Source organism: Crocodylus porosus, unplaced genomic scaffold, assembly GCF_001723895.1.
Source record: "Crocodylus porosus isolate Cpor-Errol unplaced genomic scaffold, CroPor_comp1, whole genome shotgun sequence".
Classification (NCBI taxonomy): domain Eukaryota; kingdom Metazoa; phylum Chordata; order Crocodylia; family Crocodylidae; genus Crocodylus; species Crocodylus porosus.
In genome coordinates, this window is record NW_017728915.1 from 25,287,483 (window position 1) to 25,314,520 (window position 27,038).

The 27,038-nt window shown below is 40.4% G+C and overlaps 1 protein-coding gene across 2 annotated transcripts in view; it reads right to left on the bottom strand.

Moving 5' to 3' along the window:
* LOC109310599 (transcription initiation factor TFIID subunit 4-like) overlaps positions 1–27,038 on the bottom strand; it is a 202,633-nt gene that overhangs the window by 169,871 nt on the left and 5,724 nt on the right. Inside the window, exons 2-6 of one of the 2 annotated variants that reach the window (XR_002101266.1) lie at positions 21,735–21,907; positions 6,504–6,641; positions 5,738–5,965; positions 5,193–5,315; positions 324–413 (exon numbers count right to left, since the gene is read on the bottom strand). Coding sequence is in view for 1 of the 2 variants with exons in the window: in XM_019535852.1 (XP_019391397.1) it covers positions 324–413; positions 5,193–5,315; positions 5,738–5,965; positions 6,504–6,638; positions 21,735–21,907 (749 nt within the window). In the remaining variant the exon portion in view is untranslated. The remainder of the gene's footprint in view (positions 1–323; positions 414–5,192; positions 5,316–5,737; positions 5,966–6,503; positions 6,642–21,734; positions 21,908–27,038) is intronic. The other variant, XM_019535852.1, reaches the window with a different exon arrangement.

The following is a 27,038-nucleotide window of genomic DNA, read 5'->3' on the forward strand; positions in this document are numbered from 1 at the left end:
GATAAAGAAGCAAGGAAAAGGAGATGGGAGGTAAATATGGGGAGAATTATACCCTAACAATCTAACAGGTTACAAGTTGGGGAAGGGGTAAATATGAAAGCTGTGACAGCTTTGTGTGTACAGTAAAATACCTACGAATCATATCTAATACCTACATTTCTAAATTTGAGTTCATAATAATTTTGTAATTTTGACCAATGACATGTTCTGAGCAGTCGAAGCTAATGCCATATTGTTAGCTTGTATATTCTAAGATTTCTGAAACTAAAGTAGCAAAGTTTGCTCTGTAGATAAGTTTAGCATCTAAACAGTCTCTGTTTTACCTTAAGAAAAGGTACCAGATATGGTTGAGGAGATGATTTGAGCTCTGACTGAAGGCGGCCTGTAAACTCTTCTGGATCAATCTTTGCATCCTGAAAAGGAAAAAAAAATAAGAATTTGATTTCTGTTGTTTTTTCCAAATTATAATGAAAATATATACTAAGTCAGGCTAACATTGTGGAAATATGTATATCTGAACAGACAGGCCACATATAAGAAGACAGACTTAAAGTTCAAAGTCCCTCACATCATTTACAGCTATAAAATCCTTCTATCAAAAATTTATTTACACACACACACACACACACACACACTTATACTGTGCCTCTTAGAATTCAGGAATCTCTGACCTTTATGCATGCAACTCCCTCAGGGATGCACATTTTAAGAAAATGCAGAATCCCACAGACACACAAGTCTTCTCAGGACTCCATTCTGTTTATAACTTTCAGATAGTCATTTCTTTAGAATATATCAAACCAAAAAAATATTTAAAACAGACTAGCTAAACTATTAAAATATTTATGAGTCTTAAAAAGTCAAATTTATCAGTCTTATCTAGGCTAGCCCCCTGCTCAAAGCAGGACCATTCCCAACTATATCACTGCATTTGTCTAGCCAAGTCTTAAAAACCTCCAAGGATGGCGATTCTACCACCTCCCTGTTCCAGTGTGGAAAAGTTTTCCTAACATCTAACCTAAACTTCCCTTCCCTTCCCGCAGAGCTGCTACTTAGACAAACGCCCCCCAGCCTGTACCGGTGTGTGGAATTGTTCCATCCTAAGTGCAGGACTTGGCACTTGTCCTCATTGAACCTCATGAGATTTCTTTTGGCCCAAACCTCCAAACTGTCAAATTCTCTCTGAATCTTAGCCTTACCCTCCAGCATATCCACTACGCCCCTCAGCTTGTTGTCATCCATAAACTTGCTGAGGGTGCACCCCATCCCATCTTCCAGGTCACTGATGAAGATATTGAACAAAAATGGCCACAGGACCCAACCCTGGGTGCTGACAACTAGACATTAAACCATTGACTACTACTGTCGGAACCCAATGACCCAGACAGTTTTCTATCCACCTTACACTCCATTCATCCAACCTGTACTTTCTTATCTTCTTTGCAAGAATATTGTGGCAGACCATGTCAAAAGCCTTGCCAAAGTCAAGGAATATCAAGTCCACTGCTCTCCCCACATCCACAGACCTACTCATCTCATCATAGAAGGCAAGCAGGTTGGTCAAGTATGACTTGCCCTTGGCAAATCCACGCTGACTGATCTTAATCACCTTCTCCTCTTTCAAGTGCTTAAAAATGGATTCCTTGAGGACCTGGCTCCATGATTTTTCCAGTGACTGAGGTAAGGCTGACCGGCCTGTAGTTCCCTGGATCCTCCTTCTTCACCTTCTTAAAGGTTCCACTTCTTGTAAGCTTCCTTTTTGTGTTTCAGCTCACTGAAGAGTCCCCTTCTAAGCCAAGCTGGTCTTCTACCATGCATGCTAGTCTACCTGCACATCAAAATGGTTCCTTCCTGGCATCCTACATAAATTAAAGCCAGCTCTCCTGGACTCCTTTCCCCCTCAGACTCATCTCCAAGGGGATCCTGCCCATCAGTTCCCTGAGTGAGTCAAAGTCTGCCTTTCTGAAGTCCAGAGTCCATATTCTGCAGCAATACTTCTTTCCTTTCCTCAGGATCCTGAACTCAACCATCTAATGGTCACTCCTGCCCAAGTTGCCATCCACTACTACACCTCCCACCAATTCTTCCCTATTTGCAGGGCAAGAAGAGCATGGCCCTGAGTTGGTTAAAATATTGATTGGTTGTCTACAATTGATTCAGGAAGTCCATCCATGAGACTCCCTGTGGCTGATACAGACTATGAGCAAAAAAAAAGTCTGCTGTATATGTTCTTCACTGCTTTAAGATGCATCTAGTAATAATCTTTAAAAACTTATTTGTGAAAAAGTCAATCCTGTTTTTATTGGAATCACTAATATTTTTGTTAGACCTCTCCCATTTCAGAAAGAGTCTTAGATTTATTTAAAATCTGTTCTCTGATGGGAAATTTCTAAACCCTTAATCCTTTTTCAGACCCAGGTTTTATAGGGGTGATGCTAATTTTGTTTTAATCAGATATTTTTGCATATTTATGTTATGAAAGATTAACCATACGTTCCATGCTATGGAAAAGTCTTTCTGCCATGCATCTGTAGTGTATATTAAAACATTTCAGAACTGAAAGCTTCTGTTAAGTCTTTTTTCTATCAAACCAATGACATTTACTTATTCAAGACACTATTTTGTTCTTGTATTTTATATTCCTTTTACAGCAGTTTAGAGTTTCCCACTTAAAAGTTGGGACTTTCCTTTTGTTAAAGAACAAGGAATCTATACAATCTGGGAGTTACTGACTTATAATATGTTTCACTTGGGACCCAGTGCCACAACCATTTCCTAAAGAGGTCCTCATACCCATTCAGAACACGCATGGTTTTAACAAGACTTCATTTTAACAGGAAAGACTGCAACCTACAGGATTCAGAGGCTTAGTTATTTCTCAGAAAAGCTAAGAATTTTCACTTTTCCAGTCATACAATCCATTCATTTAATGATATTATGTTAATTATAGTGTTATTATATGAAATTATCATGTTGCTAGTGACTGTACCCAATATTGCAGTTCAGTTTCATTCCTGGTCTGCTACACACAATACTTATTAAGCTTAAAGAAATCACATAGTGACTATAACTAGAGAGCCTTTAATCACTGTCAGCTGGCTTATCAAACACACTGGAAGAGGGGAGGTGCTCAGTAGGGCTCTGCAAAGCTTCAGTAGCTGGCTCGATTCAGAGGAGATTCGGCCTGATTCAGGGACTGAATCTCCAAATCTGAATCGAATCGAGAGACCAGTTAAAAGCTCCAAATTGATTTGAAGCATCTGAATAGATTCGGAAAAGCTTCAGAAGAGATTAGACCACTTTGGAGATTCAGCCATAGACTAAACAGGCAGCTGACAACTGCCTCCAGCTGGTAAGTCTGTTGGGGTTGGAGAAGTAGGGGAAGAAGGGGCATGAGGGAGGGAGGGATTGGGGCTGGGACAAGCTGCCCAGCCAGGGCAGGGGGTGTGTTACTCGGGAAGCAGGGCAGGGAGTGCAGGATGGAGGCACGACAGCACTGGGAGCAGGCCCACAGCCCTGCTGCCGCTTGCCCAGCCAGGGGGGCAGGATGTGGGCACAGCTTGCTCCAGGCAGAAGGGGGCAAGAAGTCCCTGCTCCCAGCACTGCCACACACGCATCCTGCACTCCCGCACCAGCTGGCAAGCAGCAGCAGGGCAGAGCTCCTGCTCTCAGTGCTAATGCAGCCACTGGGAGCAGAGTCTATGCTCTGCTGCTGGCCGGAGCAAGTTGTGCCTGCATCACGCACCCCCCCTCCTCCCCCCACGCCAACTAGACAAGTAGCAGAATAGCAGAGCCCCTGCAGCTCCCCCCGCCAGGGCAGAGGCGGGCACAGGCAGAGTAGCTACGGGAGAAGGCTCGAAGACCGCCCGGCCCAGCCCCCCGGCACTTTTAAAAAAAAATAAAGTCCCACACTTACTGGCTGCTGCAGCGGTAATTAGGACCTCTGGGCATTCATGGCAGAGCCCCCCCCCATACAGCACGGGGCAGTGGGAGGCACAGGGATCACTCCCCCACCTGACACTCTTGTGGCAGCTGCCCCACGGCACAGGTGCAGCGCAACTGGGAGCTGGGGTGGCTCTATGTGTCAGCCCGAGCCAGGCACTGCTCAGCCCCAATGGCCTCAGCTCCCAGGCAGCACACAATGCCCTGCCAAGCTGCACTGCACCCACACCATGCAACAGCTGCTGCGCAAGTGCCAAGTGGGGGGGAGGGGCAATCCCCACTGTCTCCCCACTGCATAGGGGGGCTCTGGCACAGGTGCCCAGAGGCCCCAATCATTGCTGCTACAGCTGGTGAGTACGGGAATTTTTAAGTGCCAGGCTTAGGCTGGGGCCAGCCAGGGCAACCATGGGGGGTTCTCCCGTGGCTCCCGTCACCCAGGGAAAGGCAGCCACAGCTGGAAGAGCTGCAGGAGAACCTGCACCTGCCTAGCTGTGCCTGACTCTCCTTAGCCGATGCGAATCACTGAATCTCTCCAAATCAGTGCCAAATTTTCTGAAACCGATTCAGCCGAATCGATTAAGAGCAGTGATCCAAATCTCTGAACTGAATCACTGTCCTCCGAATCGGCCAAATCCAAATCGAATACTTCCCTATTTGCACAGGATAGTGCTCAGACATTACGTGTACAAAGTGTGATAAAACAGTTATTATCTTTTATACTTTTGTTATAAATTAACTGTAGAAACTGGTCAGGTTCTATTGATCACATCAGTTACTACAGTTTCACTCTATTTTACTACTTTGGCATATGTATCAATTAGTTATGCCCTCATTATTAAACCTCCCTTCAAACCTCATGACTCAGTCTAGTCACCTTCCAGGAAGGGAGAAAAAAGGGAGAAAACTTAATCAGAAGCTGATACCTCCTTAAACTAAGAGGGGGAGTAATGGGGGAGAGAGTCCAGCTGTGCCAAGACTTTGCTGAAGCCTTATCAAGACAGTGACACAGAGACAGGGCCTCTAGTCAATCCAATGCATCAATGGGATTTTTACCTGTTATAAGCAATGTTGTGAAGTTATATTCAAGTGAAATATTTATTTTATTGTATTTTGAAACAACACTTTAACCTTTCAGCAGTGCTTTACTCAGAGAAACAATAAATAAGTATTAAACCTAACTAAAACTTTTCAGCAGCCTCAAATAGTCTGCACAAAATAGAATTAACAGATTCAATCAGTTTAATATTTACCAATAAATCCTGAACCAGAGCTTTCACATTACGGGATGTTTCTGGAGAAGGTGAATTATGGGAAGCAAGTTTTATAAGCGTAGCTAAAAAGTTTTTGCATTTTTTCACATTCTCTTGCATTTCCTGTAAAAAAAAAAATTGAGAGAGACATGATATATATAGTGAAGTTTATATTTGTGAAGAGACCACTAAAAGAAGTTATTTGCAATTATTTACGGAATGGCATGAAAAAATGCTCTCCCTAGTACTGAACACATCTGACAAGTGTTCATATTACTAAGAAAAAAGCCACAGAACATAGACAATTAGGTCTGGAAAGAACCTCAAGTGGTCATCTAATCCAACCCCCTGCTCGAAGCAGGACCATCCCCAACTAGATCATCCCAGCCAAAGCTCTGTCTAGCTGGGTCTTAGAAACCTCCAAGGATGGAGATTCCAAAGCCTCTCTGTATAGCCTGTTCCAGTGCTTTACTACCCTCATAGTGAGAAAGTTTTTCCTAAAGTCACCTGCTAAGCATTTAACTTTTCAGAACTTATGTACTAACCTGTGATACTACTGTAGTCCCTGGTACAGGGGAACTAGGTACGACCTGGGGCTGTGCTGGTACTTGCGCTGTTGTTTGAGGTGGGAGTGGTAATCGAGGCTGACCTTGGGGTTGTGTTGGGGTTTGAGTTTGCCCTCCCGAAATTACTGTAGGTTGTTGAGAAGCTGAGGTTCCAGTTGCTACTGTAGTTTTAAATAAACTCTGAGCACTTGTGGTAGCTACTGTTACCTGTTAACATTAAAATAAAAATAAAAAAACAAAAACTAAAAAAAACCCAAGATGATTACCTTCTTTTAATTTCCTTCCTTTCTTATTATTTAATAATAAGCAGTTAAAATCCAGTAAATACAAACTCATATTTCCTTCTGTTATGGAGCACAGTAGCTAAAGACAACAGGAAAATATGAAGAACGTTCCTTAGAATCACAAATTTTGCCTCATTCCTCCCATCATGTTGAATAGTACCTTGGCTCTTTGAATAATCCCCTTTAATTTCATAGGAAACGTATTCTAATATAGGTGGCACATTTGAACTCTTCAGCATTAGAGCTAGTATTCATATGAGTAACTCCAAGTGCAGTAAAGATGGCCCTTCATATTAAGACCTCTCCTAGTTAAAGCATTGGTAATACAATGCTGGTATAATGTTGGTAATACAAATACTTTATTAACATGTCATGAAAACTCATTTAGAAAAACTTACATTCATGAACTGATGCATATCACCACTACTCACTTTTATTAGTGTTATGCTGTTAATACTTACTGTGGTATGTGACAGAGTGGAAACTCCTGGCAGGGTTGCAGCAGATGTAACGCTAACTGGTGTAGCGGTTGACTGAACAACTTTAGCTTGCACAGGCAGTCCTAGCCGGACAGTAGACGTGGCTACAGAAGTTGGCTGCTAACACAGTAAGGAAAAAATATATATTTAACACTATGCATGCTTGAGAATTCAGTATAGTTCAAAGTTTTGTTCAGGTTTGTTTTAAAAATCATAATGCAAGGTTTGCTGGTGTGTTTTTTAATCGCACTGATGAAATGAATATCTATAAATTAACCTCTGCAAAAAGTTACAAAAAAATTAATGTTTACTAAATAAAAACATAATTTTTTTCAATTCTACAATAGCAAATCAAATTACTTACACATCTGATATGGTAACTCTTCATAGTCCTACAAGTAACTGCTAGGAGAAGGTATACTAAAGCTTTTCAATTGCGTATGAACAATAATATATGAATCATTTGTCTTCCAAAAAGTGTTTTTGATAAAAGGTGAGAGGCTTTTGTAATGCTTTTAATGTTTAAAAATCCCCAGCTTAAATATGAGAAAATATACAATGAATCTGATGTCAACAGACACATGCTTCCTATTATGAAATCTGCGCGCACACTTCTTCAAAAACAGTATATTACTTCAGCAACATTTCTTAGATTTATAATGAATAGCAGGACCCAACAGTTGTGTACTGGCCGCTTTCAGTATTGCATTGAAAGAATGTTTTGAAAGGAAAAAAATAATCAAAAATTAAATTAAGATACAAATGTCTATGATACTGCAAGGAGGACCTTCCTTCAAGATTCCATGGCAGAACATTGCATCTTAACTCAAACTACCTGATATACAATTGGAGGAACTGGAGTCTAGAGAGACACCCTCAATGTTTTATTAACAGAATACTTCCTAACAACCAATCCAAAAATGACAGAGGAAAGAGGGAATCATAAAAAATCATGGGTTGAGAATTAAAATAAAGGGAAGTCAAAGAACTACCTCCTCATACACATCCTACCTCTCAAAAGTGAATGGAATCTTTAAAAACCATCTTTTTGATATATAAAGAATGCATAAAGCACACAGAGATCAATATTTAGAAAAGAGGTAAGGTGTACATCTGGATTAAGAGAATTTCAAGCCCTGTAACTGTTCCAAACAAGAAAAAAATATTTTAATTTACATTTATGGTTGGATAATTCTTTTTACACAAAAATACAATTATTTTTAAAACATATGGCTCACCTCTGATTCTTACATTGTCTACTAAACCTAAAAAAATATTTCTTCAAAGAACATTCAGTATACTTAAGAGATTTCTAGACGCAACAGAGGCCCAGACATGCACTCAAAGCCTCAAGCATCCCTTACCAATCACCCCAGCAACATCTTCTACTGGATATCAATCTTCTGTATTTGGAGGGGAGGGGGTAATCTACCTGATATCTGAACAAAACCTTTTTTTTTTCCATTGGATAGCTTTCAAGGTTTTGTTGTTAAAAAAATAAAAACAAAAACACACACAACTTGATTCAGGATATTTTCCACGCTTAAGCAAGCTAGAGGCAATATACATCATCATCATGAACAGGTAAAGTCTGTCTTTTTAGAAGAAGCACAAAGTCTTTCTTAAAAAAATAAAAAAGAAATATATATTTCCTATCTCCATTTTAGAGGGGAGCTTTAATTCCCATTTCCTTAAAATAATGTTTCAGTGAAACAATAGCATTTCTGAGGAATGTTCATATAAATAAATATACTATAAGCCTTATTTACTTATGAACAGTATAGACAGCTTAAAAATACTACATGGTTATGTGCTAAAGCTCTGTGCTCTTCTTGTCAGTAGCTGCTTCCAGAGGTGAGGATTTATCAAGAGAGAATATATATAACCAGGCAAACTTCTGGCAACCATCTGATTCCAAGAAAGACCTGAAGCAAACACAAAGCTCAACCCAGAAAGCTACAGAATTTTTTCCTCAGTCATGAATGCCTACAATTTAGCATAAAAAGAATATACTTTCCAAATAAAACTGCATATAATTAAAATCACATTTGTGGTTCAACTCATTATTTTTAGTTTCACACTACCACTTGTGAAGTGATCAAGAAGAAGATATCATTCTGGTAGAAGTATCAACTGGAAAAGAACTATGAAGTAAGAGATCCCACAATTCACTTCTAACAAATAAACCATGAGGATGAATTGAACTTTATTCTTTCCATAAACAATCTTTACGGTAAGCTTGGAAAAATTATTAAGCACAAGACAACACACAAACAAAGCCAGAGCAAAAAAGAAAAAAAATGGAATGGTTCCTCATCAATGAGCACTATCCAAGCATGAACAAACAGAAAATTAATAGAGTAAGATAACGTAGTTAAGAAAAGTATGGTAATGCAAACATGCAAGGGGGTGAAATTAAGGTTGGTTAAAAATTTACTGTGACTATATAATCTTAAATATGCTGTTACCACAGTTTGTGTGTAAAAGAAATAATGTCTGAATACTTTTTTAAGACTGCTCTAAATATACAAATAGTAGAAACAGAACTTTTTTCCTTTTTATGAAAAGCCATATCCATGGCAAATAAAGGGAAGAAAACTGGTTTTGCAGTTAAAAGTACAGTCCAGACCTCACACTTTCAGCCCCAAACTATGTTTACCAGCCTCCCACCTACCTAAAAGTCTATTCTGCAAACCTGCAATTTACATTCAGCCATCAAGTAAGACCTAACCTCCTTCCCCCGAGCACATCCAAATACTCTCTTATCAGGGGTAGGAAACCTTTCTTGGCTGGGGGCTGGAATGACGCACCCCAGGTCAGAGGTAGGTGGCTGGGCGATGGCATAGTGAGAGCACCCGCAGTCAAAGCCTCCCACCTCCCCCAGCTAAATACCACGGAAGCTCCGCATTTGCAAATTCAACGGTTTTGTAGGCTAAATCCAGCAGAGCCCTGCTCTATGACACCTTTCTTTTAAACAGTTAGGACAAAGGAGAGCAAAGCATATTACACAAGCAAGTAGATGCAGTAGGGAGGCAAATAAGCTGGACTATTTTTCTTTAAACAATGTAGCTAAAGAGACAAAATTTATGAGTCATCCAATTGTTCACTACAGAAAACCACTAGATGGGTCACATTATCTCTTCTTCAAATTGCAGGAAGAGAAAAACTATTCTTGGCTCTTGTTTGGAATGATCAACCATACCGCCACATTTTCTTGCATATCGCATACCCCCAAATAAGACACAAAGCTTGTTTTTGAAAAGCAGATTTAAGACAAAAAAACATTTTCCAGAGTCATGGTTGAGTTCTGACCCCACAGCTGAATCCTTCATGGCTGATTCCTGACTGTTGCTGCTCAGGTAAAAGCTACCATTTTAACCCTCTCACAGCTGCTGCCAAATTGACAGCAACTTTCGGCTGCTACTGCCAACTCAGTAGCAGCTGTGAGAGGATTTAAGTTAACTGTGACATGCACTCCGCCCCCTCTCTCAGACTAGGAAAGGAGGACAGTCCCAGTAGCCATCACACCTCCAAAGCAGCCATTGCACACTTCAGTTCTGGCACTGAAAATCAGCTCCCCCCTCTTAAGATACACACCACAATTTTGGAGACCAAAGTTGCATAACCAATGCAAATAAATACATGAATTCAAAATTTTCTTAAAGGAGAAGGTACACATAGGTTCACATCTGTTTACACAGGACCTAAGTAATATCCGAAGACCATTTGTTCAATCAGTCAGAAACTGTACTTTTAAAAGCGATAAATTCGTAAAATAAGATTTAAATCACTCAAGAATAGCTTCAGGCCAATCACTAATGACAAAGACATCCCAAAGAAATTTGATCAAGGGTATGGACAAACATACATTTTAGGCACATCAAAGGAGGTAGGGAGCTGCTACATTTGTTACTATAACATCTGCATGATCCTGCTGCAATACAAGTTAGCTAACTCACCCTAACTCTGAAGAGTTTTGCTACATTTATGCTGCTACAGAAGGGTGGGCAAAAATGGTGGATCCAGCTGGTGGCTGGACTCCATTTCCCTGCAGTCCCTGCCTGCACCACTCCAGCTGGTCTCCAAGAAGACCCTAGGAGCAGCCGAACCATGACAGCATAGGGCCATGACTGCAGGGTCATGGAGAATGGCCTGTAGTGCACTGGCTGGGTCTCCACGGAGAATGGACTGCAGTGGCACTAGCAGGGCACACAGCTGGGCAGGGAGCTGCTTCAGGGCTGGGATCACGTGCCCATGACAGCCCAGGGCCAGAGCCAGGGAAGAGCCACAATTCGCTGTCTGCATATCTGGATCACAGCTGTGCCACAGCTCTGGCCTGCACCGTCACTGCCAAGAGCTCAGTGCCAGCGCCAGCCCAGGAGCAACTCCCTGCCCAGCCACGCACTCTGCCAGCTCCTGGGGTCCCCATGGAGACTGGTCAGTGCTGCACAGGCGGGGCAGCAGGGAAATGAAATTCACTACAGATCCAATCTGACCCACAAGCTGGATTTTGCTCACCCATGTGCTACAGGATCATGCAGACATAACTGCTTATATCAGTATCTTTTGATACTGATACTGTTAGCTGTCTATACCTCAGAAGTGTCATAGGTGACAGAAACTTCAAAACAATTAAACAGCAAGGACATTTCAGATTCTTGCCAACAAATTTTGTTCTATGTTAGGTTTAATCTAGATCAGAGCAGTGCATACACATACACTAAACTACTTAAGCCAGGGGTGGCCAACTTGCAGCATGGATGCCACAAGTGGCACAGGCAGCCTCTGTGTGATAATAAAGTGGCAAATTGGGGAGGGGAAAGGCAGCACAGCTGCAGATAGGGCAGGGAGCAGAAAGCAGACAAGAGATCAAGCAGAGAAGCAAAGGGCAGGAAGCAGAAAGCAGAGGAGGTGACTGAACAGAAAAAGGATATCAGAGTTGCATTCAGAGAGGGTGTGGGATAATTTGTGGCATACCTGTCAAAAAGGTTTGCTCCTACTGAGTTACACGTTGCACAGGAAGCTAATAACTCGTGGTCATGTTTGTAACCAATAGACTATTATTATGCCATAATGTTTTTACATAATAACTTTTTTTTAATTATTAAAAAAATTCAAAGTAAGCTGAAACTGGGAAAATGTCATACTTGGCAAAAGAACATTAGTAGAATAGGACTAGATTAATTTTTGATCACCAGTGACAAAATTGATATATTAAAGTTGAAGAACTCAAACTGTATACCATGACACTAACCTGACTTCTATAGCTACTCACAGGGATACACATTTATTCTGCTCAGAGCATGATACTACATACAAGATTTTTTTAAATCCGTCACTTGAATTCCTGTTTGACTGGTGTATGTAGGAACTGTAATTTTATAACCGATTTCTGATTACAGAAGGTAATATTCATTTTATTTTTTATGTATGTAACAGCAGCCTAATTGGGTAAAAAAAGCAGAATGAGTGGCTCAAAGGCACTAAATCTAGAGAAGTCTAAACTACATAAATGAAAAATGTACATAAAAAGAAACTTACCAATGAAAAACTAGATGGCAGCACTTGCCTACTTTTCAAAATTCCAGAAGTATATCACTTCAAAACAAAATATTGCCTGTGTCAACCAACATATCAACGGCTAAAACTTATCAAATCTGATAAACCTTTTTACAAACTCTTAAATAACCCTAAGAATTATAATAAAGCAATTCATTTACTTGAGTGCAGTATTCTTAGATTATTTTACTGTATTTGTAATATATTATTTCAATATGAAGTGCTAGAGATAAAATAAACTAAAGCTTCCTAGAATTATAGTTTTTGCTTTCTGACTTTCTAAAACTTTTGTATCATAACTATACAGCATTTCAAACTTCAATCACTTGAACCATATTATTTAAAAAAAACTTCAACTATCACAAAGACCAAAGAACTTGATAAAATAAACATTACACAAAAAAATTAAGGAAGAAGAATAAAATAGTGCAAACCTAGTCCAATAAAATATTAAGTTATAAATATTCCAAATATTTTCCCATTTAATTTGAGGGATTTCTGAACCATTTACACAATATATGTAATCAGGACAAAGCATTCATGGTATAATCTGACAAATGTCACTCTCTCCAAAGGGATGTCCAATCCAGGATGCGTCTCAGCTAGACAAGATTACAATAAGCTTCCATAAAGAGACAATTCTACAATGATGTATATGCACATTTATATGAGAACAGAATGATAACTCCCCCTGGTGGCAATTACATGAAAGAATCCATATTCACATTTTGGAAAACATTATATGATTTTGTCATATGTACTCCACAATAGCAGGAAATATACTTATGTTCTTCCAGAATAAAATCAGATTTGAAATTAAGTGGTTTTACATTTCAACCACTGTTTAATGTAAAAAAACCTACTTATGAGCATATTTAATGTTGTAGGAATTTAATAATCGGTGCAAGACAAAAGTTAGTAATATAATTGCACCTTTTCAATTTGAATTAAAAACAAAATGACAACCTATGTCCAAAAGATGATTAAAGTTCTAATTATAGATTTACCCGCATTTATCCTTCTCAGAAGTAAAGCTTTTTAGACATTTTCCGTTATTTTTTGAGATTGAGATTTTTTTACTCTTTCTTCACAAATTTTTCTCGATTCCAGGTATTCTTCTGTAATATATTGCTGCACTCCGCAGCTTCTCCTGGACTGCTATAAAGATGCAGATATAGGAGCTATCCTGCCAGGATAAATGTTGTTCAGCTAACTCTCCTAAAGCTAGTAATATGGATCTTGCTGGATCAGTTCTTAGGACCTCTACTACGAATTCCAGGCAATACACTGTGCTACACTGGATAGACATCTTTCAACTCTATCTCTTTCTTCCTCATATTAGCTTGCACTACCCATAAAGGCAGATATTCTTCCCATTTTACAAACTGGTAAGCTGAGACAGAAATCAGTTAAATGTTTCAACAATGGGCATTCAATCTGTGACTTGCCAGTAACCTACTGCCTATGAGACCACCAGCAATGCCCACAGCCCCAGGAAATTAAAAAGTTAAAAACTGATGTTGACAGGAAGAACAAAGTATTGTGCTTCTCTGGTGAATGGTACCATGGGCACACTCGGATGAATGGCCAGGCCACGTTATAAGTCAGCAGTGTGCTAGGCCTTGACACTAAGGTCTCTGGACAAGTGGCGTCTGCTACCCACACGTAGCAGAAGATCACCTGCCTCGAAACTGCCTGACAAACAAAAGCAAGGTAATAATAGCTGGCGTGAGTTGAAACAAAACGCTGAAGCCCAAAGTTTTGATATGGCACACAATTGGTCACCGGGAACAAATTGCTGAGGGAAAAGACGACTGATTGGTCACTGGAAATAAAACGCTATAGCCTAACAGTACAAAAGCAGTTGCGGGAAAAGCCCTGATGGGGGAAGTTTGGAATGAAACTTCAAACATCAAAAGGCCCGTGGACTGATCAACCACCAGGGCGGTCCTCCCCGAGCGCCATCTCGGGTCCGTTTTTGAGGCCCCCGCGAAGTGACTAGCGTTCCCCAGCCATGAAGCCGCTCCTGTTTGCCTTTGTGGTAAGCATGCAAGCCTAACTGTTAAATAGCCTCTTGAAATCTATGAGCCGTTGACCAGGTCTGAGACTAGGGCCCTGGCCAGCCACACCAAGACCACACATGGTTCTGAACATAAGGGGCCTCAGCCTGAACCTCGTGACCCAACGGACACAATTCCCCGTTGTTAACTGTTTGTAATTGTTTTAATTGTTTATATATGTAAGTCGTTGAGATTAGCATGGGAAGTAGCGGTAGCAAGTATTTTGTGCATTTTGTTAAGCAGAAATAAAAAGTTTGGTATAACTCAAGCCGCGTCCTTGTTGGTGCCAACCGCACTGGCCCGGCCACGCCTGGCATCTCCAACCTAGTGCAACAAATGGCAGAACTAAGAACTAAATCCAAAGCTTAAACTAGATCCCGTACATGCAGTCAGGAGTGGAAGGCATGCTGATCCAAATGTCTCCCTGCCCTTTATTGCTTTACTATCACACTCTACTCCAATCTATTAAGAAATACAATCAAGAAACCATGGTTCAGGTCAAACATAACAAAAAAAAAGTACTGACAGTATTAGAAAAGATCCGAAATGCTAGACAGCATTCTTGGTGGGAAACTTTACTTGGACTGAGTCCTACTGTTACAGAATTTCTTAAGCTAATGGTACATCCTATTGTTTCACTTTCTGTGCAGACAATATTGCTCGTGTTCATGATTTTATTTTGCTGGAAAATGAAACAGCTATATTTTCAGCTAAAACACTATTAAACCCAGCAGCTGCAAGGACTGTACTATGACAAGCTCCTTCAATAAGTAGATGTCAGGCAAGCCTAGGGTTAAATTACCATTCGCTGCATGAAGAGCTCAGCCGATGGCTGCAAACTGTACAGGCCTTGAGCAGCAGAAGCAGAGTTTCATTACCAGACTGACTTCCATGCAGTGATGGCATAGGTGAACCTAGCCATCAAGGAGGGGACTGTTAGGGGACTTTGTCACATTCACACTTTAAGGTTACACCTGGCTGAGTGGTGAATTATGGTATTATTTAAACTCTTCTTTTATATTTAGCCTTATTTTAGCATTGCTTATGTTTTTGTGTAGCCTTATTATTATTTGAACTTTTCATTCTGCTGGTGTCTGCAATATCAGCGGGCCTTGAGCTGTTCTCATGGATTGCTCGCATGTTGTTCCTTTCCTTTTTTATCACTGTGAGAAGTTTTTCTAACGTAACATAGTAATAGGCTTGTTAGCAGCTCAAGTTAACTGAACTTAATCAGATGGATGAAATGACTGGACATGTTAATAAAAGGTGATAAGAGGAAACCAATGGACAATGCCCAAATCAAAACACCAGTAAAGGACCAAATTAGGAGGTTTGCATGTGACGGGTCTGTTGAACACAAGAATAGGCTGACTATCAAATATGGACAGTATACTGACTGCAGGGAAACCAATATGGAAGCAGAGAGTCATCAGAGGAGTGAAGTTGAAGAAAAGCATGAAAGGGGGCAGCAAGAAAGGTAAGTGTGTATTGTCATAAATACAGCCTTCAACACCTGTCTGGATTTTGATTGTGCCAGCAATAAAGACACACCCTCTGCTTTCAGGAACTGATTGGTCACCATTTCTGTGAAGCGAAATTACCATATGGAAATTGAGTGAGATTATAGTACTAAGTGTTTTTTCTCTCTGAATACAGAAACTGCTAAGATAACATCTGCTGTATCGATAAGGCTAGACTTTGGTTAAGTCAGCTGTTTGTGTATTTCATGTCTACTTAAGGGTTAACTGTGCTTTAAAGATTCCTTTGCACTATCTGGTAGACAACAGTGCTAATGCACAGCCACAGGAAATTAAAAAATGATGTTGACAGGAACAATATAGTATTGTGCTTCTCTGGTGAACAGCAGAACCAAGAACTAAATTCATAGCTCAGACTAGATCCAGCACATGCAATCAGGAGTGGAAGAGATGCTGGCCCAAATGTCTCCTTACCTTCTATTGCTTTACTATCTACTGCTCATCAGGTAAATCACATCTAGTAGAATTTATATCATTGTGCTGGGGACATTTTTTACACTCACTTACAGAGTTTTCTTGAACTCATTTTGAAGTTAAACTAAGTGATTTATAACTTTCAGACCTCCTTTCTTACCTTTCTAAAAAATGATCTCATTTTCTGTTCCATCTGCATTTCTTAATGGGTTATCAGAAATCACTGTCAGGTTCTGCTGCTGCTTTGGCACATTATTTAATAACCTCTGAATTAATACAATCATGCCTTGCTAATCTGCCTATGTTTGGTTTACCTATATATTCTTTCGCCTCTTTCTCATAAATATTCCCCTTGTGGTTTGCAAAAAGCAATATGTAAATCTTTAAAATTAATATACTTTTTTAAAATCTTATTTATAAGCAAATACTTTCATAATTCATTGTAAATGTATTAAAATGCTAAATTTTACAATAATTAAGAAGGCTATTCACGAAGTGGGGATTAAGGAACAATTCATCTATCTTTAGGATTCATTCACTTGAGATTTATTTTGGCATGTCACATATCCCCCATAGGCCTCAGTTTTCCCCTCTGCAAAATAAGACTGTTCACTGCAAACTTCTTTCTAACAGCAAATCCTGAAACTGACTATAAGAAGCCTTGAAAAGGTGGGGAAAGTTAGTAAGTTTCAAGGCTGCTTGCCAAGCCACTGACAGGGCAGTGTACTTAAGGAGCACTACTTACAACACCATCAGTGTTGTGACTTTAGCAGGCCCAAAAGTGATAAGCTCACTTCATTTTCTAAGTTTCTAATAGTCACTGATGGGGCTGCTATTAAAAGTCTTGGAAACGGAAGGGTAAGAGAAGCTATGAAACTTACCAACTCCTGCCATTTTCAAGGCTTCTAATAGCAGCCCTTTGACAGTTGCTTCCTCTTCACTGTTTCCAGCACAATTACATGGATTACAGTTAGTTACAAAGTTGACAGTTACTCTTACTGTCAGCATTCAGAGTACAGTCAAGTTACAAAGTAGACTCAGCAAGACTGAGAAATGCTATGCACTAAAGGATATGCAGCTAACCAACCTGTATTACAATGTAAACAACAGGCAACAAACTGGTACTGACATAGTGTTATGCACTTACCTGGTATGAATATAATGGTGTACACTATACCAACCAACATCAGCATAATGAAAAGATACACTTATATTTGGTGCAAGTGGACTGAGCAGAGATTAAAGCTAATGAAAAAAATAAATGTTACATGGTGGTAAACTCAGATCCATCTATCTTGTGTTGTTCAGCTTGTTATTTAAACCCAAAATGTGTTTACTAGGGCTGTCAAACAATTAAAAAAAATTGATCATGACTAGTTGCACAATTAAAAAAATTAGTCACAATTAAAAGCGATTTTAATCACACAGCTAAAAACTCAAAATTATGTAAAATTATGCAGGTACTTTATATGATTGGCGGGGGTGAGATGTGTGCACACAGAGGGAATTTGTGAAGGCTGTGGGTGGGGGGGGGTTGGTGCCTGGGGAAGGGAGATCCCCTCATGCCCTGGCAGGATGCGGGGTACTGTGGGTCCAGAGTGAGGGGCTGCAGCAGGGCTGGAGGGGCTGTGACTTGGGAGTGATAGGCAGGAGCAGTGCATGGGCATATCACTGCCCCCCCACAATCATATTGCCACCCCCCACACACACAAATATCCTCTTTTTTGAAACTGAAAATCTGGTAACCCTATAGGAATGCAACCCTGTGCGATGTAGAGCAACACCCGGAAGATAAGTCTGTGGAGGAGAAGGGGACAAGGTGGGGGTGGGAGCAGATCAAGGCCCCCACAATGAGGGAGGAAGTGGGGCAGGGGCAGAGGCTAGGGTGAATGGGGCCCGGGGCTGGAGTGGGTCATCCAATGGAGCCACTGGCTGCTCATCCAAGGATGCTTGGGGGGAGGGCAAGTGAATGAAATGCTGCTTCCCACCTCTGTGGCCACCCCTGGAAGAGGCAATGGGGGCATGTGCCCCCCAGATTTGTGCACAATGCAGGGGCAGGTTGCCCATGGTGGACTGGGTCTCTGCACTCTGCTGCCTTTGCCCCAGGAGCTACACAACACCACGTTGTGTCTCCTACCACCAGGCAGGCAGGGGATCTGTGGCACGGACAGCGTGCAGCTCCCAAGGCAAAGACAGTAGGGTGCAGAGCCCTAGCCTGCAGCAGGCAACCTGCCTCTCCCCCCCCACACATAAATCCAGGGTTTACATGCCCCCATGCCTCCCCCAGGGGTATATGAAGCAGCAGGGAGCTGTGCCACCCCTGCGCCCCTGGACAAGCCACCTGCAGCTCCGTCCCATGACTCATCCTGGCCCTGGGGCCCCATTCACTGCCAGCCCCTGCCCCGCTCCCTCCCTCACTGTGGGGGTTTCAATCTCCCTTCTGCCCCTTCCCCTCCACAGACTTACCTGCTAGGCACTGCTCTACATGAGGCCAGGCTGCATTCCTGGCTGTGTGCATGCTGTAGCTGCTCGTGTGTGTGTCTATATGCACTGTCCTCCCACTCTCCTGCTGAAGCAGCAATGAGTCCACACCTGGGCTGCCCTGCAGCTCCTCTGCACTGCCACCACTGCCCCACTGGGCAGCCCAGAGGCAGCGGTGACAGTAGCAGAGCGGAGCCTCGGCATGATTAACATGTTTAAAATTCAACACAAGAACCAACTAACACATTAATCGCGCATATTAATGGCAAGTAATTGGCAGCCCTAGTGTTTAGATTTACTCTCTCCTGATTAGTTAATGGCTAATGAGAGGGAGTTAGTCTAACATTGGGCAGAAAGCAGAGCAGGGTGGCACTTTAGACACTAACTTGTATAAAGAAACATGAGCTTTTGTAGGCTATTGCATTAGATGCTTATGAAATCAGGAGCCCACAAAAGCTCGTGTCTCCATGTGTGAGTCTATATTTTCACCCTGCCCTGCCTTCTACCTAATGTTAAAGCAAACTGTTTCAGAGTGAATAACTGAAGAGAATAAGACTCATAAATTTTACTTTAGAGATCTAGGGCCATGTATGGGAAAAGTATTTCCCCTACCTTACGCATTTTCACTGACAAAAACAGTTAAACTCACAAACCCTGTATATTCCTGACAAATCAGAAGTATACTCCAAAAGAAAAAATAGTTCTGCCTATTAGACATTTTCTGGATACAGCATTTTGTTTTGCTTTGCTTTGCAGCATACATTATTTGCTGAACTTTTAGAATTAGATTCTTTTTCCTGACCAATCATGATTATTCACTAGACAGAAAAAATGAAATTACAGTTGCTTCTAAAAGCTTAGTATAACGTTTCTCATCATACATTTCCTCCAAAAGAGGAAAAGCAATAAGCCTTCCAAAAGAATTAAACACAACTATAACTCCTATGTAGTAAAAGCCTTCATTGTTTAAAGGATTCAGTTTTCTGGTTTTACAAAATTTTTCTAGTGACTGTTTTTAAATAATTTCTTCTCAAGACCAAATGCATACAAAAAGATTGCAATTGGCAGTATGAGTGAAAAATCTATAGTCCACCTAAAACTTCAGGCTAAATAAATTCAATTTTAATTTTTCCAAGGACTTTGTTTTATTTATTTAAGAATCTTTATTAATAAATCATGGTAAATACACATGGTGTTAACAAAAGGGAAGAAACAATATCACAGGTGCTACACAGAACTCTCAGTGCACATGAGCAACTATATAGCTATTTCAGTATTACAAAGTACTGAAACTACTACAAGCTCTAGGATAGTCAACATTCACATTGCTGCTTGATTCTAACATAATGTATAAAATGCAGCAGTAGCAGGGTTAACCTCCTTCTACTGCTGCTCCAAGTTAGCCAAAGGTAAATGATCACATATATACAATATAATACACTATAACACAAGCAGCTCCCAAATGCTTGCTGTCCACGACATTTTAGCATTAGGTTTGGGACCCAAACTCCAGTCTCTGTGTGGCAGTACACTGTGCTACCTATACATTTACAGAGCAAACCACCTACACTTTCAATGCACCCTACACCTGTAATCCTGAATTTATTCTCCCCTTTTTCCTTCTTAATATTAGAGTACTCTATTAAACATTTCCTACTTCAACCTTGATTATAAATCCTGGCCACAGCAACTACCGTTACAAGAAAAATTAATATTAGAACAGTATTAAGTAGATAAGAATAAATTACATTTTTATACAGCGACGCCATCTTTTTTAAGACTACCCCACCATTCAAACTCCATTTTATATTTATATTATTATTAACTGCTCTAATCTCAAGTCCTTTTCTAGTTTGGTACTTTTTCCCTGCTATTCATTTAGTTTTGGGTCATCTGTCAGAATTTGATTATATTGGTATTTACACCCAAAAATGCAAAGATAGAGACAAAGCAGTCACACAGATTAAAGAAGGCATGAGGGTAGGCGTTGCTTGTATTTAAATGAAGTTTGTCAAAAATGCTTTAGGAAACTAGCATGGGCTAGTTTTGATCTTTTCCAGGGCTTCTCTGAAATGGGCTGTAAATGCTAGCCCCCTTTACTGTCGGTCTAAGTTGTCCATTAAAAATACCACAAACAATTTAGATTTAGGTTATAGCCCAAAGTAGCCAAGCTAAATACTATCTCTAAGCTGCCATCATTTATTGAAAAAAAATTGTGCTAACAAACCACTTTTAACTACAAGAATCTTGAAGCACTTTAGAAATTAAATAGCAACTGCTTCCCCACAGAAAAGAATCTACCTTTGTGTTGAAATAAGTTAAGATTTTAACAAACTACAGCAATTTCTAAGAAATAGTTTGGGGAATACCACAATCAATTTAAATCAACACAGACTGACAAAATACAAACCCAATTTGTAATCTTGACAGTACATAAGGATCAACAATGTATGCTAGATAAAGTGTAATAGAATATGAAATGACTAAAAGAACAGGGTATATTTTAACTTTCCCAAAATATCATGATGGGGAATTAGATCAAAACTGACTTAAAGGAAAGTAGTTCTGAAAATGGAGTATGGGGCAAACTTCTAGACAGTACATGAAGGAATAGGAAATGTATTTAGAGGAAAAGAAAAACAAAATAATTAAGAACAATACTACAATTTCTGACAGGTACTGGGGAGATTACAATTCAGTGATACTAACAAAAAGTGTTATTTTTTCATTATTACAACATGGAACCATATGGTTACACAGTAGCATAACACACTTAAAAAGATGTATATGACCCCAAAATATGAAAAATATAAAAGTACTGAATCCATAGCCCCTCTGTTTTCCTTGGAGATGTCCACACCAAGTTTCAACTCCATTTCAATCTGCTTACCTTACAATATTTGATGACCTCACAGCCCTGGGGGACTCAGACAAAAACTACATAGGTCTCGAAATGGAAGCATATACAGAAAATGGACATGTCCTGGCCTCCTGAAACTAGACTGACTTTGATATAAGAGAAGATATGGTATTTCCGTTCTCTGTAATTTCTTTTCAGTGCAAGAAAGAAAGTGTGGGGAAACAGCATTTACATAAAAGTTCAGATTAAAGACAGTGTTCTTCATAAACAACAATGCTAATCAGAGAAGCCAAAGACGTACCTGGGCTGTTGATAAACGAAAAACTGGGCCACCTGTAGGGACTGAAAGCCTGGGCGAAATGCTGGTGGGCCCTTGCCCCTGGGTTTGTACTTGAGCTTGCACTTGAGCCTGAGCTAAAGCTTGCTGGGGTACCATGACAAGCTGTCCAGCTTCAGTGCGCACCAACACCATCCCTAATGAAAATGATCACAGAAGAAATAATTATTAAGTATCAAAAGCACATACGTTACCATGTAACTTTATAATTCACCCTGTATCTTTCTTGATGTTTTTATTATGGTATAAAGCAAATGCATCATAAAGTAAAAGCAATATTAGCAGAAAAAGAGGTACACTTTAGCTTTTAATTATAACAAGTTTGTTTACATATGTACAGTAGAAATGTACCAGTTAATCAACCAAGCATATAAGATAGTGACAAAACTTAGAGAGACAATTAGAGGCAATGTTATAATATTAGAACTAACCTAACTATTCCATAAACTTGCTTCGGCTGTCCGGGAAAACAAAACAAAGTGTGTGGTATATAGACACTCCAAAGAAGATGACACGATAGTTTTACTAAAACAGCTCGGCTGGAAAATGTGTATATGTATACACTGCACCAGATGCATTATTTGTGTATCCTGCATTCCAACTATTTAAGCACTTCTTAAATCATTTACACACATTTACTACGCATGTCTATCACTAAGCACTATACATATCACTAAGCAATATACATGACTCTTAAAAGTTTTTCTCCCCATGTAGCAGGAAGCAACTGACAATACCCACCACCAGCACCACACCCAAAGCACCTAAGCATACAAAGGACAAGGAGGAACAAATCTGGCAATTACTGTAGATTCTTGACAAGCCAGGATATCACCAAATTCTTTGTGAATGTAAAAAGGCATACACTCAGATAAGTTTCTAATAGAAATTCCAGAGGCAAAATCCTAACATACTAAGTGGTCAGTTCTACTAAGCTTCACCCTAGAAATCTGTCTTAAATTTTCTTATGCTGTAGGGTCAGCAAATCTGGAAGGCAGATGCAGAGAATGACCAAGAGAGGTGAAGCTGGACCCCAGATCGTTTACCACTTTATGGAAAGTCACCATAAACCACTGCAGTGTGCAAAAGCATACAGAATATGTTTCTGGTCTATCTTGCTCAGAGTACAAGAAGCAGCACTTTATATCGTCAGGAAAGCCTCTGCAGTTATCACTAGTTTTGGAGTAATCTACTCCAGATGCAAGAAAGACACGAGTGGCAAAGCCAGTATCAAAGGAGAAAAGAGGGATTTTTGAAAGCCAAGAATAAGGCAGAATTTTTGGACACTTTTCCTAGCTTAAAATCAAAGCGCAATTAAGCATCTAGAGAGATAATTCATTTTTGTTAATTCTGTTGATGACATATGTTCAAAATCAATTAGTATTAATCAAATAACCAGTCTATTATGTCTAAATTCCTCATTTTTTCCCCAAAATGCCCAGGAGGGAACAAAGATGGAAGATCTTCCTCATATTTCCTTAATTGAGAGATACAACCATGAGCCAGCTGATAAGCTCATTTACAAGAAAAGAAAAGCAAAGTGCTACATTAAATGTCTGCTTTATAGACATTAACCCATGCAAACAAAACCACTTACTGCCCTAATTTAACAACTCTTCATAAAAAAGCAGATAGGTTTAGGGGGTAATTAGAGAGCATAAACAGAATGTTTTGCAATATTTTATGAAGAAGATGGAAACTTGGGCACTATCGTATCAAGTCAGGAACAAATTCCAGAGCTGAACACCCCGCTTTGCTAAGAACCTCCTGTCTCCAGCCCCCGGACATACAAATATACATTCCATTCCTGCAATGGATAAACTACTATGCCAAAACAACCTCACTAACCTCAGTGTGGAGCCTCCTAATATCAACTGCTGGGCTAAAAACCACAAAGAGAAAGGCAATCTCCAAGGATACAAATTAGAGCTTTAGAAAATCAAACAAAGATCTCAAATTGCTCCAGGAAACTAAGTGAAGCTACTACAATCTCTAGAGCATAAAAGAAATAGGTCCATGGGCAAAACAATTAAGAATAATAGGCAGCTGTACACAGCAGTACCTGACACTTTCCAGTGGCCTTACAATGTTGCAGAGGTACCCTGCAATAATCAGATCTTGAAGAGGCACAGATGGCCATGGCTGGGTCTATATAAAAAAATAAATGGTCATTGACTTCTTTCCAAAGCAGATTTAAAAAAAAATATCCTCCCAAGTTAATTATTCTTCCTCTCTCATGCCACCTCAGGTATCTCAACAATCTGAAAAGATAACAGTTCACAGAATAAACTAGACTATAAAACTATAACACATAAGTGTCAATTATAATATCAGAGCTTGTTTAGCTTCAAAGGTTTAAGTACCTTATGGTTAATATATGCACTGAGAGCCAATAAAAACAAGTACAAGATTCTTCCTAGAAAAGCCAGAAGGCTTGAGTGGGTTTAATATTGCCAGCACTGATTTCAGAGTAAAATTCACCTAACTGTCATGAGTACCTCCAAGACCTTCTTTGCAAGAGACCTTACAGTATGTGTGTGTGAGATACTGAATAGCTAGTAAAACAGCTATTCAGTAGATATATACATCACCTATGCAGCAGAAAGTTAGGTTCCAAAGAGTCTGGTGGGGTGGAAGTATTTTGCAACAATGACTGGATCATCATTAATACTGATCCAATGGCCAGGAGCCCTACCTAGAAAACTAAGATGTGTCTTCAGGCTGGGGTAGTTACAATAAGGGAACAGTCTGTACTATTGACTCCTGACTCCTCCTAGTTTAGAGTATTTTCCCTTCACCTCCCTTATTTCCCTAAAGAAAGTCCATTTAAGTAGTCTTCCTGCACAGGTGAGAGTTGCATCTCAATCTTAGGACCTGATTAACTGGCAGAGACACTTGTGTCAACACAGAGGAAGAAAGCTGCACACTGGTACAGGAATCTGTGCTAGCAAATTCAGTGCAGAATCCAAGCTTCAGCAAGTAACTCCCTTCTGAGTCCATAACCTCCTAAGGGACAGGAGGATGCTACACTCTGTGGTAATTGGCACTTTTTAGTAACCTTCCCAGGCAGCCGACTACTCTGCAATAATTAAATCTTGAAGACAGTCAGTCCCATAAAAAGAAAATGGCATCTGATATTTCCCTTTTTCATACTCCAGCTTTACTGAAACACAGAAATAGCTTTACAGAAGAAGGTGCTGAATTAGATATAACTGACACATATAAGAGGATTATTTAGCCACCACTAAATGTCCTCTGCCCTATTTCATTTTCTTTTTTGTAAACTTTGGCCTCAACTTCACACAGGAATCATCCCACTGAAGTCAAAGTCTCACTGAATTAATTTAGTAAACCAAAGGTGTAAGTCTCTTTAGGTTCTGATCCCACATTCTAGGCTAAAATCTAAAGCTTTTTCAGTTTTGTTATTCTCTGATATTGAAAACTGTTAGTTAAAAATATGAGAGTCAAAGATTTCTTAAGGTGATATCTTTTATTGGACCAACTATGTAGTTGGAATAAAGTTAAATAAGCCTCTGAATGCAAGACATTCTTTGTCGGGTCTTTCAGAAAAAATAAATGCATCTATGTTGCAACACCTTAAATAGATAATAAAAATATCTTACTTTGTGCAAATCAAATGAGTTAATTTAATTTTCTAAAAAGACTTTTGATCATAAATGTGTAAACAAACATAAATATTAAGTTGTAGGTCAATTAATATTTACTGGGTAATAGAGAATGCAAGGACAAGGAGCCCAAAATATTTAATTTTCTATGAATTAGAACATATAGCAACAAATCAGTGACATGACTGGTTTCCATGCATTCAGTCTAAGAAAATTAAGCATGTTTAAGGCTTCAGTCTTCTAACAGACCAGACACAGATTCCTTCTTTCACATTATAATATCACTGCATTTAATTAACTGTTAACATAAATGCTCATCTTGCTACAGTATCATGGTCAGTATTATAACTTCACTTTACATCAGGTGTCAAACTCATTTTGCCCTTTGGGCTGGATGAGAATCCCTGGAATGGTCTGCCAGCCAGATCAAGCCATGCCAGAGCACAGGGCTGGTGCGGTGGGGTGCAGCATGCTCTTCATGCCAGCCCCCTGTGCTGCAAGCAATGCATGCCAGTCCCACTCCAGGATTGCACTACAGATGCATACAGGCTGGACCCAGCACTACACACAGCCCAGAAGGCCAGCATGTGGCGTGTACTGCACGTGGCACCCCACCAGACTGACCCTGGCCATCTCTGCTGCCAGTCTTTTCTAGGTGTCCCTCATCAAGTTATTTCACCTAAAGCAGGCATCAAACATGTGGCCCATGGGCAAGGTGGCACATGCAGCATGTGGAGCCAACCTGGCATGCAGATCGAACCTGGCACTTCTGGTGCTTCACGCAACACAGGATGCCAGCATGGCATGCATGCAGCAAATAGCTCCTCACTGCAGTGGCCTTATATGCCTGTGCCAGCACAGACTGATCTGGACCAGCCCTGGAGACAATGCATAAGGTTGGTCTGGTGTGGGCACCAAATACAGCACACAGAATCATAGAAAGTTCAGGTTGGAAGGGACCTCAGGAAGTCATCTAGTTCAACCCCCTGCTCAGAACAGGCCCATCCCCAACTAGATCATCTCAGCCAAAGCTTTGTCTAGCTGGGTTCTGGAAACCTCCAAGGATGGAGATTCCACAACCTCTCTGGGTTAATAAAGGTACTTGTTCCAGTGTTTTACTACCCTCCTACTGAGAAAATTCTTCCTAATACCTAACCTAAACCTCCCCTGCTGCAACTTGAGACCGTTGCTCCTTGTTCTGTTATCTGCCACCACTGAGAACAGTCCAGCTCCATCCTCTTTCGAACCCCCCTTCAGGTAGTTGAAGGCTGCTATTAAGTCCCCTCTCAGTCTTCTCTTCCTAGATGAAATAAGTCCAGTTCTCTCAGCCTTTCCTCATAAGCAGGGATCCTGGTTTTCTCCAATTAAAAATTGAAAATTCTCTGATTAAAAACCCAAAATTCATGATAAAAATTAAAGGCCCCACATAGCCCCCCCCCATGCTGCTGGTGCCCCGCACTCCCAAAGCCTCACAGTCCTCCTGATGCCCCCCAGACACGCAGACAACAATGCCCACCCCAGCAGGTAAGTGTGTGGGGGAGAAGAGGCAGGGCAGGGCAGGGAATGGGAAGGTGTTCGGGGGTAGATCAAGAAGCAGGACAGTGTGCCCCTGTGCGGGGGTGCCACTCTGAGGGCCACACAA